The following is a 12,604-nucleotide window of genomic DNA, read 5'->3' as shown; positions in this document are numbered from 1 at the left end:
AGCATCAGGGGAGTCTTCCTCATCATCATCTCCAGCCACATCACCTTCTCCATCATGATCTTCTACCTCACTGAAGCCGAGCCCGTCCCGGTACCGTCCTGACAGTTTGCTGTCCATGCTCTGCTGATACTGAGACTCCAGCTCTTCATTAATTTTCTTGTCTTCTTCCCCTGTTCGGAAGTGAGATGTTGATTTGTGATCTCCTATAACAAGGCGGCCAGTGGGTTCTTTCTTTCCTGCACCCATAAGTCTCAAGAACTTCTGTTTTCTTTCTTCATTGCCCGAGTCTGCTGCCTCCCAATTGCTAGATCCAAGATCGTTGTCGGTGGAGGCTGAACGTTTCACCCCGTGCGGGTGAGACTCCTGGGCAGCACTCATTGTAGCTGGGATCCCGATGGGGATATGCCAAACAGACTCGCAGTTCTCCTTAAACGCGACACCAGCAGCCCTCACCCAGCCCCAGCCGCCGGGACCAAGCAGCGCCACTCCAGAACGCAGAGCCCCTCCGGGCGTTAATCCAGTTCTAAATGTTTTGGTGTGTGTCTGTTTTAAAGGGCTCTTTGATAAATGACTTAGGTTTCCTTTGGAAGTGAGTCCTTTTCTCTCAAAGAAAATACTTTCAATCTTCAAACTGGTATGGCTACTCCGGTTGAGAGTTGCACACTGAGAAATTTTTTCCCTCAAGATAGTAAACTTACTGAGAAATTATCAAGCTATAATAAAGAATGTATAGTATAAAACTATACTATACATTAGTATTAGTATAAAACTAAATACATTTATAAGTGGGAAAAAGTAGGGTGTCCAGAAATACATATTCATCTACAACTAAATAGTGTGTGTGTAGGTATGTGTGTGTGTGTGCAGGTGTATGTATAGGTGTGGGTGTGTATAGGTGTGTATGTGTGTAGGTGTGTGTGGGGGTGGGGGTGTGTATGTGTGTGTATATATATGTGTTGCATGTTTGCATACATGCTCATGTTGGGGGAAGATGGTTGCACATGTGTGGAGTCCAGAGGTCATTGTCTTTCTCTATTGTTCTGCATTTTATCCACTTTAGTTTTTGAGAAAGTGCCTCTCTCTCTCGGAACCTGGAACTCTCTGGTTAAACTAGACTGTCTGGCCACCAAGCCCCAGAAATCCTCCTGTCTGTCTCCCCAGTACCATATCACCACACCTAGCTTTTTATATGAATGTGTGCTAGAAGTCCAAACACAAAAACATGGCTCTAGTGCTACAAATGATTTCCTGACTGATCCATCTCCCCAGCTTCTATACATTTTGGGGTAAATGAACTAATGTAATTCAATGAAGGGAAAGAATGTCTGCTTTGAAGAATTCTCCCAAGAAAAAATAACATATGCTCACAAAAAGACTTGCAGAAAAATGTTTGTATCAGTTTTATTCAAAAGAGCAGAATGTTTAGAAAGAATAAACATACTGTGTTGTGCTAACATAAAGCATATTTCTCAGAATCAAAAAGGAAGGAGGCACTCACTAAAAATCCCAGCTGTCTGGATTCATCTCAGCCCAACATGCTAGGCTAAAACCTAGCATGTTTTCTATAGAAATTGACTGTTAGAAAATCCCCAGTCAAAAATAATGGCCTGCATGGCCTCTCCTGTCTTCAAAACCAGCAGGGGGTAATCTTTACCATGCCACACCTGTCTCACATCTGTCTGACGGCTCCATCTGTGACCTCTAAACACAGACTTAAAGGTATGTGTGATTCAATCACATTCACCTGGATAATTTCCCTATTTAACTGGGAAACCATTTGCACATAGCAGGGTTGGAATCTCTTAGGGGCAATATTAGAATTCTGCCTACTGTAGCCTACCCATGCCTGTGTGAAGAGCCATGTGTGCTCTTCACACACGCAAAACACAGTCAACTTATCCTGAGCATCCCAAAGCACATTTTATTGGAATATTATTTTGAGTATCATCAAAAGCTCATTACTTCAAATTTCAAAAGCTCACCATCTAAACCTTATAGGAGTAATCCATTTGGAGCACAGTATCTATTTGTGGACTTGCCAAAGGAAGAAAATGACCCTTTGACTGCCACCATTAAATAATGGGACAGGCATAGGACAAAACTACAAAGATTAAAATTCTGAAAGAGAAAAAGTGACATGAATCTACAATGGTCTGAAGTTCAGCTGAACAAATACTGGGTTTTAAATTATGAATTTTAAATATAAATATTTAAGTGTTGTTAGTTGCATCATAGTTACAGGGTGTCAGAAAAACCTTAAGCATCATGTGAAAACTTTGTTGTCTTTCCTGAAATTTTCTCTTTATGTTTCCATAGAACATATCTCCCTCATGCCATCAGTGGCATTATGTTTAAGAAGTGGGCTCCTGGACAGTGGAACAGCATTACCTTTCTTGGGGAGGCACTGGTTCTCCATTTGAGACTTATCTTCTTGTTGTTGGGCTTGGTCTCCATCCACTGTGTGTATAAAACACACTGGTCAACACAATTCAGGAAACAACTGACCAAGCACATAGGATTCCTCTCTGACTGAAAACCAGAATCAAAGGATGACTCACCAGATAAAGGCAGTCACTTTTTACCTCCACTGAGGGCCTTAGTTAACATTCCACTTTCACGATTTTTGTGTTGTTGCTCATTTAAAATATATAGAAAACCTGATAACTATAGAAACAAGCAGCCCTGCCAACCCAGGGATTTTTTTTTTTTTGGTTTAATTCAATGAAAAGCAAAGACTTTATTAAAGAAATAAAAATAGAGGACATTCGCGCCAGTAGGCTTGCCTGGCAAGGCAAATTGACAGTAAGCTACTGGGCAGAAAGAGGCTGCAGTGGTTAGAAATTTACATGTACACAGCAGCCAAATATTGGGAAAGGCGTAAATACAAGTAGAACTCTTTTTCTGTACCTTAAGAGAGGTGAAATATGACTGTCTTCTTATTAGTACCACCCTCTCTGGAGATAGATTATTCTCCACAGCCTCATTTGAACCTGTCTGTAGTTTCAGTTTCTGGAAAGAGACTTACTGCAGCCAAGCCTGCATCTGCTGGGGGAGGCTGGAATGGTGATGAGGATAAGGTAGAACTCAATTCTCACGTAAGCTGTGAGCCTAGACTTTGGGGTCTGACTTTACAGTTCACATGACCCTCACATGTCCCCAGATACCTATGATTTGTGTCTTTGAAACATTCTAGAATGAATAGAGAGCATCAACCACAATTTTCACATTGAAGCCTCTTTTGAGCTTCTGTTTTTGCAATAAACTAACAACACAGTACAGAGATACTACTTGTGTACACACATACATACATACAGAGAGAGAGAGAGAGAGAGAGAGAGAGAGAGAAATACTACACATATACTAAAAATAGGACACAATACACAGATACTACACAAAAAGAGAAAGAGAAATACTATACATATACTATATATATAGCACAATACCTGGATACTACACACACAGAGAGAGAAAGAGAGAGAGAGAAATACTACATACATACTATATATAGAACACAATACACAGAAACTACACACACACATCTACACATCTACACTACACACAGAAACACTATACACATATTATTCATACAACCACAATACACAAATACTTTACACACATATATTATATACAGAAAAACATTAGCATTACATACACATAAACAATATACCTATGCTAGACATATACACAAACACTATAAATACTACATACAAAGAGAAACACTATACAATCCTGTACATACAATGTAGAACACTACAAACAGAGAAACTATGCACACATTAAACAATATACATATACTATAAACAGAAAGAAATTATATACACACAAACACTACACACAGAGAAAAATGACACATATATTTATACATACATGAATACTACACATATACACAGAGAAACACTAAATACATACTACAGAATACCACATATATACTATACATGCAATACAGTGTACATATATGCCATCCACACAAATACAATATGTACTTATCACAGACATAACTTTACTGCACACAAACTATAAGCACAAGAACACATTACATACATAACTCACATAAATACTATGTATAAACCCAGTATGTGCATACTATATACACAAATATATGACACACATACCATATATACACAAGCCACATACACATATACAACATACAGAAATAGTACAACACCCCCTCTCACATGCAACAGAAACATCTCCACACACAAAGCAAACCTACATCTACTTCTAGAACCTATAATGACACATGTGCACGAAGTGCATGAACCACACAGGGTATCCACTTGCAGCCCAGTATACCACACAGGCTGTACACACTTACCCTTTGCCTCCACCAGTATTTCACCACAGCAGTCACAGACAGCTCATCACACAGCCCATCCCATTTCTTTCTTTGTGTCCTTGCAAGTAACCCACACTTCACACCCATTCCTAAAAATATGTTCTTTTTCCCTTTCCCTGAGAGAAGCCTCAAAAGATAAACAAGTTATTCTAATTTTTTTTTTCTTTTTTGCCCACATTGTTAATTACCTTGGGAAATTCTCTACCATGGAAGGACTCCAAAAGGCCTCTGGAGAATTAGACATTCATTTCACTTAGCAAACAACAAGAGTCACACTGACCTGGTTAGGACAGAACAGCCCTTCCTCCTCCCAGGAAGACTTTTCGCTCGACTTTAGTGTGAAGTTTTTCCTACTTGCTGGTAAACTCTACACCAAATCCTTTGACCTCATCATGCCAAGGGTGATGTTTAATTTTTAACTTTACATTTGCCCTAGCCTTGCATCTTCTAAGGAGAAGCATGAGTCTTGGGATCTCCTGGACTAGAACCTTCTGGGAACCAATCGATCGATCAGCAAGTTGGAGATTTAGTAAACAGATCCCATACTCTCCAGCAGAGGCGGGATGGAGACTGCCTTTCAGAAGTGCTCCTAGGATGTCTCAATTGAGGAGGCCTTTGGAATCCCATGGATTGTCATAAAATGCTAGGCTCCAGACATGTCCTATCAGCTTTACTATCTTTCCCTCCTCCACTCCATCCCTTCCTTCCTTTTCCTTCTGTCTTCTCTTTTCCTTCTATCCTCTCCTCACGTTCTCTTCTCTCCCTCATGGCCTGTCTCCCTCCTTCAATCCTCTCTCCCTTCCTCCTCCTTTGCTCCTCCTCTCTTCCCCCTCCTGTGCCTGCCTTCCCTACTCCTCAGAGATCATGACTTTTTGACATTTGATGTGCTCAGCAAGTTGTACCTTTTCTTATGGCCTGCCCCTCAAAGCTGTGACCTGTGGCTTCTCCTGGTTCGGCTCCTGGCTCTTCCAAACCTTTCAGCTCTGCCGAAACTCTTTTGAATTGAATTGTAACCTGCTGATCAGTTAGGAACATCTAAGCCTTGAATCAGATAATTTTCACAGTTGATGATTCATTAATAATCTCAAGCATTTTAATTTGATTATGCCTTTTCAATGCATGTCAATAGTTGATAGTTAGCAGATGCTCCTTGACTTGAAGCCCATTTCCCCCCTAAATAAATGTTGAGGCCAGAGGTGGTGAGGGCCTGTGAGCCCTGGACTTAAGTCCGAGACGAGAGGATCATGAGTTTGAGGCCAGTCTGGGCTACATAACAAGTGCAAGGTAAGCCCAAGACATGTATCAGAAAAGGAAGGGGAAGGGAGAGAAGGAAGGGAAGGGGAGAGAGGTGAAAAAACCCCCAAAGGTTGAAAACCTTTGCCAAGGAGCTTTTGTCCTATTACTCAGCTGGAGTTGTGATTATTAGACATGTCGATATTCTGTGTGCCCCAGGAAGTCTGCACTATTTCCTCACATAGCCAGCAATTTCTGGTACTTTCTGGAAGGGGGTGGGGGTTTAATGATTGAAAGCTCCAAGTTAGTAGTAGTTCAATGTCCACCTCGTGAATAAACAATGCTCCCACATGGCATCAATGTCCTAAGTTCTAGGTACAAATTACATAAGGAGGGCTCATCTTTCTGTTTGCTGGTTCTATTGTCTGTTGCATCATGACGTTGTTCTGAAGTTGCTTCATCTGGATTCCATGTTTCACTAATTAAATTTTTACTTTAGTGGTTTATCATGGAAAGTTTTCAGGCATACAAAAGAAATAGAACAGCCTAGTATAACTACTGACCTATTACCTACCTTCAACTACTATTAGCATTTGAATTTCTCTGTTCAATAGTTGTTTCTGCAGTATTCTAAACCAATTATTGGACATTATGTAATTTCTTCTACAAAAAACTCAGCACAGAAACTTAATTCATCAGAAAAATTTAAAACATAATTAATGACAGGTTATTTCTCCACTGTCACAAATTTAAATCAGAATAGATTATATTAAAGGCAGTTTTATTGGGAAGCTGCTCTCATGGAGTTTAGTAGCCCCAAGGACCAGAGCCAGGACAATTGCCGTGGGGAGAAGGGGGAGGGGCAGAGGAGAGAAAGAGCATGCAGACAAAGAGAGAAGAGAGAGAGACCAAAATGTCTGGATTATACAGGGAGGAGCCTCTTGGGGAGGGGCAGCACAGCCCTGGGTTGGAAAGTTCCAGGTTGGGGGCAGGGTAGGAACTGAGGGATTCTGGGAGAACCTGGAGGCCAGGTCTGCTTTGGTATATAAAATATGCTTCTCAGTCCCTTGTTCCTGGGTCCGAAACCAAACAGTTAACATGCTACAAACACTAGGAAATAAACAATAACCCTTTACATCTCCTCAACTGCTTCAAAGTTGACTTCTTTACTCTAGTTTGGCGTGGAAGTCACGAGGCAGCCAAGGATAGGCTTGAATTCCCAATCCACCTGCCACGTGCAGGGATTTCAGATATGTGCCACTGTACCTGGTTAGATGCAGTTCTAGGCTTTCTGCACGTTGTTCAAAAACTCTATTACCTGAGCCACACCCTCAGCCAGCATGCCATTACTTCTTTTTAAAAGTCATAAATGATGTGTATACATGTGTGCCCTTGTATATGAGTGGGGGGCTCTCAGAGGTCAGAAGAAGGTGCTAGATTCCCTGGTGTGGTGGTTGTGACCTGCTTGACACAGGTGCTGGAAACTGGACTTGGGTTCTCTGAAAGTGCGGGAAGCATTCTTAATCCCCAAACCATCTCTCCAACTCCCAAACATCATTATTCTTGACTGTCCCTTGAGAAACTTATTACTGTAAGGAGACAGATCATTGGTTTTACCCTTATACAAGTCCCTCCCACTACTGTAATCTCTAATTTAGGCACTCCACCAACCTGCCTTCAAGCGAATCAGCAGCAGCAGCTCTCTCTTTCTCTCTCTCTCTCTCTCTCTCTCTCTCTCTCTCTCTCTCTCTCTCTCTCTCTCTCTCTCTCTCTCTCTCTCTCTCTCTCTCTCTCTCTCACACACACACACACACACACACACACACACACACACACATTCTCTGTCTATCTTGTCCATTCTCTTCTAGCCTCTCAGGCTGCTTGTCTCTAGCTCTCATGTCTTCACTCTGAGCTGACTTTTCACTCTCGCTCTTCCCCCCAATAAACCTCTTGCACTAGTTGCCTGGTGTAATTGAAAGACCCTCTGAAGGGACCCTCACTCAAGTCCCAGGAGACTGGCACCCAGTGAAACACGAGAGGCTGCCTTGATCCAAAAGTGCACGAGGTTTTTTTATTCGGAGCGCTCCAGGCAGACCCCCAATCTCATGCAGGAGACAAGCAATCGCCCCGAGGCTGAGGGGCTAGGGGTTTATATAGGAAAAAAGGTCTGAGGGAACAAAGGAATCAGGGTGGCTATACATGATTGGTTATTTTAAATGTAGTTCGTGCAGATTAGAGTTGAGAATTCCTAAAAAGGGGAGAGAAATTCCTAAAAAGGGGAGAGAAAAAAAGGAGTGCTATTCAAGGTTCCTAATTACCTTTAGCTAACACCTAAGAAAACCAAATGGCCCATGGTTCATCACTCAATGTCCGCCCGAACACGTCCCAGGCACCTGGACTCTGGACATGTCCCTATCTTCGTGTTTTATGTCCCCCTGACCTGGGCTAAGGGGCATCTCCTTGCATTTTTTTCTCTATCTTCTTGGTTTTATGTCTCCCTGACCTTTCAGTCCCCTAACAGCTTGTTCTTCTCCATTTTGATCTGTTTTCACAGGCCTGGCCCCTGCAGTTTTCAGTAATCCTTTCCTTTGCTAACACCAGTTTCAAATTTAACTCTTTCAATCCCAGGCTTTTCTTTTCATAATCTCTTTAGCACACCTTAGCAAGGGCCCACCAAAGGTTCTCCCCTACTCCCACCCCACAAACATTATCCTAACATTACTGCGATACTATGACTTGTGTGTGTGTGTGTGTGTGTGTGTGTGTGTGTCGGGGTTGTTTCTCCTAGTGTCTAGCCACACTGAACTCTACTGATCCTCTCCACCATCAACAACAGAAAGTGGCTACTTTCTGGTCCACCAATCTTTGCATCTAATCTGTCACTGGCAGTTGGTAAATTCTTAAATGTTTCTCTGAGTCTCTGGTGGAGATATCTGCCTCTGACCAATTTCTTTGGATGAAGCTTCGTTTTTTTGTTTTTTTTTTTCTGAGCGTGGTTTTTACCCTCAGGTGGTTTTTAGACCCTGGCCCCTGCACAAGGAAGGTGGTGACTCACTGGGCAGCTTGTGTCTTCACTCTTCAGTCTCCCCTGAGTCCATGGGATGCCTCGGAACTTCGGGTTCACCTATGGGAACTGCATCATTCATCTCCTCACTCCCTTAGGATTGTCTTTCTTTGGAGAACCTCCACCTTCCCAGAGTCGACTCTGATCTTAATACACCACAGGGACAATTGTGAAATGTGAAAAAAAAAAATTCCCCTTTCCTTATTTCCTCACCCCAAACCCTTTATGGGTCTGGTCTCCCTCCCTACACTGCATAAACTCTTATGTCTGTAAGGCAGCTAGGAGCTGGTCCGGAGTGGGAAAATCGAAAGGAGCAGGCCAACCAAGGTGCACTCAGCACACTCCGCTCTTCCCCCTGCAGCCTCTCTGAACCAATCTAACCCTGCCGAGGTGTGTTCATTTGTTTGTGAATTTGATTCCAAATTTTAGAGTCCAGTTCTTCAGCTGCTGCTCTTCTCTAGCCCTTTGTCCTCCATGGCTCTAGCTTTCAGCCTGCTGACCCATGTGAATGGCTTCCTTCCCTTCTCCCTCTTTTCTGTCTTTCTGCGATAAGGCTTTGGGCCCATTAGGGACCCACCCACCCACTTAGGCAACACACAGCTCCAGCCTGCTGTCCCACAGCCTGCTTGCACTCTAAGCTCCCTCTTGGAGGTTATAAGACTGCCCCCACCCCGACCCCCACAACACACATACACAGTCCCATCCCTACCCCAACACACAGTGTTCTGCTCTGCCTCCCCCACCCGCGCCCCCAACTCTCTCTTCCCCTCCCTGGACTCAGGTTTTAGAATTTGATTTCCAAATTCTCACAAATCCTTAACAACTATGACTGTCCAAAACAAGTGATCTCCAAATACTTTGTATCTAAACTTGCACTGCTTTACACTCCTAAGGTCTCTAAGGTTCTACTTCCCCGCTCTTAAAAATCTTTTATCTCTAGAATTTCTTTGCACTTTGCTCTCAAAAACAAATAGCTAAAGATTATGCTGTGAACTTTTATCTCAGGATTTGTAAGTTGTTCATTGGGTATGGCTAAAAAATCTGCATCATCAGTAACAAAATTTGGCTTTAAGCCTATAACAAAAGACTTAGAATTAAAATCTATACATGTGCATGTGTGTGTGTGTGTTTCAACTCTTGTTTAGGATATATATGTGTGTATGTAACTCAGATTCAATTCTATATGTATGTATATATATATATATATATATACACACACACACACACATATATACATATATCACTTGGATTCAACTCATTTAATACACACACATATATAGAAATCATTTTTATACTTATATATAGTATTTATTTCCTAGTATATATTCATATATATATATATACACACTCATACACATATATATGGAAAATAAGTCTTTTTGAATAGTAACCATGCAGCACTCCTTCATCTTGGCTACTGACCTCATCAGGGTACAACCATCTTTACTAAGATTAAAGAGTACATGCCATGTGACTTCACCATCTTAAGATGATCACATAGTATAAAGCAAACATTGTAAAACTTCTTAGCCCTGATTAGCTCTTTGTTTATTATTGTATCTCCTTTTAGACTAAGGAAGCAACAAGAAGCCTCAAACATTTTGGATTGATATAGACTTTTAAGTGATGATAGAAATTTAGAGTTATATATTGTATATGTGACTCGACTCTGGTTTTGAATATACTGTATATCATGGTGACATTTTAAGGTTACAAAGGTCTATTCAGATTAGCAGAAGTGGATTTAAGATTTATACTTATGTCTTTAGTAACTATGCAACACCAAGCTGATAGAAAAGTTAGATATGTAACAATATATGTTTGATAAATAAGTATATTTTGATAATCATGATCTATAAATTCCTAAGGTCTACTTAGGTTCATAGCAATATTTGTTTAGCTTCTTTGCCTTTTAAGTTTTGGCTATTTGGATAAGCTAAGCCAAATAAACTATAATGGTCTATAATGGTGCACTATAAAAGAATCAATAAAGTTGTGAGTCTCTTTATGGCCTATATCTATGTTTTAAAGATTTATTTTTAATATTAGAAGAGCTTCAATTCAAAATCATTATTTTTTTTAAAGATTTATTTTATTTATTTTATGTGTATGAGTACACGGTATAGCTGTACAGATGGCCGTGAGCCATCATGTGTGTGGCTGCTGGGAATTGAACTCAGAACCTCTGCTGGCCCACTTGCTCCGGCCCTGCTCGCTCTAGTCCAATTCACTGTAGCTGTCTTCAGATGCACCAGAAGAGGGCGTCAGATCTCATTATGGGCGGCTGTGAACCACTATGCGGTTGCTGGAATCCGAACTCAGGACCTTTGGAAGAGCAGTCAGTGCTCTTACCCGCTGAGCCATCTCGACAGCCCCAAAATCATTATTTTAATAGTAGTCGTGCTAAGCACTAATGTAATTAATTACAGGAATAAGCTTTATTTAGCCTCCTGCATATGCTTTCAGAGTTAAGCCTAACTTTGAAACAAGTAATTGAAGACAAGCAAAGGTTGTCTATTCAGATATACTTAATAGATAGATGGTCCCCAAATGCTTCAGAGAGCTGCAGAATACAGCATTTAATTTTTTTTAATAATAATTAAAAAAAAAGCTTTCTGCGATAGAGAGTCAGCTTCTGGCAGCATTCCCAATCTCCTCCAAAGAAGATGATGGGCACAGAAGACCCTCCACCTGGAGCTTGATTTAAATGTGGCAAAGCTGGCCATTGGATAGAAATCTGCCCCTTACCTTGTCTGCTGAGAGCATGCTTTGTCCATAAAGCAAGACTCTGGGGAATTGATTGTCCCGCTTTACCTAGACAAGGTAGGACAGTCCCCTTGAGTTTCTACTCCACAGGAATCTCTGTTGGATCTTCTGGGCCTGGCATCTAAAGATTGATGCTGCCTTGGGCCCTCTGTCCCCAGTGACCACAGAGGAGCCTCGGGTGATTGTCCAGGTAGCTGCTAAGTGTCTTGTCATTTTTAATAGTATAGGAAGCTGTTTGGGCTGCACTTCCAGTTTACTCAGGTGAACTTCATCCTCCCCACGTCTCTGATGGGGCTGACACACTAGGCTAATGATTGCTTTGTCTGCCAGTTTAACAGCAGCAACCAAGGCTTCAGCTGCCTTCTCAGTTCTCTTCCTGTGTAAAATTCAGGCCACAGGCCTCACTCTCCTAGAGCTGTTGCTCTCTCTGTCTAGATATAGTTTGCCGTGCTACCTAACTCGGAAAAGACATAAATTCTTGTAAGCTTCAGGGAATTGACTCGAACCCACCTCTCATGAGTCAGATGAACTTCAGGTAAGTACCCCTGTCGATCAACAGCCTAAGGTTCTCCGTCTATTACCTATTGTAAGCGTGGGGACGTCTCTCCTTTCCCTGGTTTTGGGCCCCCCTCTCCGAATTACAAGGACTATGGGCCTAAAAGTTTCAAATGCACACCTAAGAAATAACTTTTCCCCTAAATTCCTTAATTTTATCTTCTGCTCCTAAGATGTGTGTGTGTGTGTGTGTGTGTGTGTGTGTGTGTGTGTGTTCCAGCATCTTGGACAGTGAGTGAAACATCCAGGTCCCTCAGGACTTGGCCAGTGTCCCCGTTTTCTTGGGTCTCAAAAGGTTCCTTGCCTCCAGACAGCAGGAAGCAATCTAAAGAGCACGGTGCCCTCCCCATCCCTGCCTCCCCGCTACCCTTCCTATGCACTCGCCTTTTGTAATATACAAAAAGGAGGAACGCTGCGATTTCCGCACTCCACGAAGTTTTAGGGACTCAGCTGCAGCAGTTCACATTATCACCTGCTGCCGGGGCCACATATTAAGTACAAAACACTCACAAAAAGCCATAAACCATAAAAGTGTATGTGCATTTCTGCCACCACAGATAAGCAAAGTCCTTAGCTGGTAGCCCTAATTGTATAGTGTCCCATTAGGAGAATCTTTCAGGTTTGATGAGAAAGTTCCAAGTTTGTGATCA

General features: G+C 41.9%; 1 protein-coding gene and 1 pseudogene across 3 annotated transcripts in view; both read right to left on the bottom strand.

The window, feature by feature from the left end:
- Positions 1–419, bottom strand: part of LOC116082559 — a 3,492-nt pseudogene extending 3,073 nt beyond the window's left edge. The window contains exon 1 of the transcript XR_004115361.1: positions 4–419. The product of XR_004115361.1 is annotated as a small acidic protein pseudogene (transcript). The remainder of the gene's footprint in view (positions 1–3) is intronic.
- Positions 1–4,695, bottom strand: part of Slc17a1 (solute carrier family 17 member 1) — a 29,598-nt gene extending 24,903 nt beyond the window's left edge. Inside the window, exons 1-2 of one of the 2 annotated variants that reach the window (XM_031358297.1) lie at positions 4,525–4,695; positions 2,389–2,457 (exon numbers count right to left, since the gene is read on the bottom strand). In XM_031358297.1, coding sequence (XP_031214157.1) covers positions 2,389–2,416 — 28 coding nt within the window. In that variant the 5' untranslated portion in view covers positions 2,417–2,457; positions 4,525–4,695. The remainder of the gene's footprint in view (positions 1–2,388; positions 2,458–4,524) is intronic. The other variant, XM_031358298.1, reaches the window with a different exon arrangement.
- Positions 4,696–12,604: the final 7,909 nt, after the last annotated feature.

This window comes from Mastomys coucha, unplaced genomic scaffold (genome assembly GCF_008632895.1).
Source record: "Mastomys coucha isolate ucsf_1 unplaced genomic scaffold, UCSF_Mcou_1 pScaffold7, whole genome shotgun sequence".
NCBI lineage: Eukaryota > Metazoa > Chordata > Mammalia > Rodentia > Muridae > Mastomys > Mastomys coucha.
This window is presented reverse-complemented; position numbering and strand designations above follow the sequence as displayed.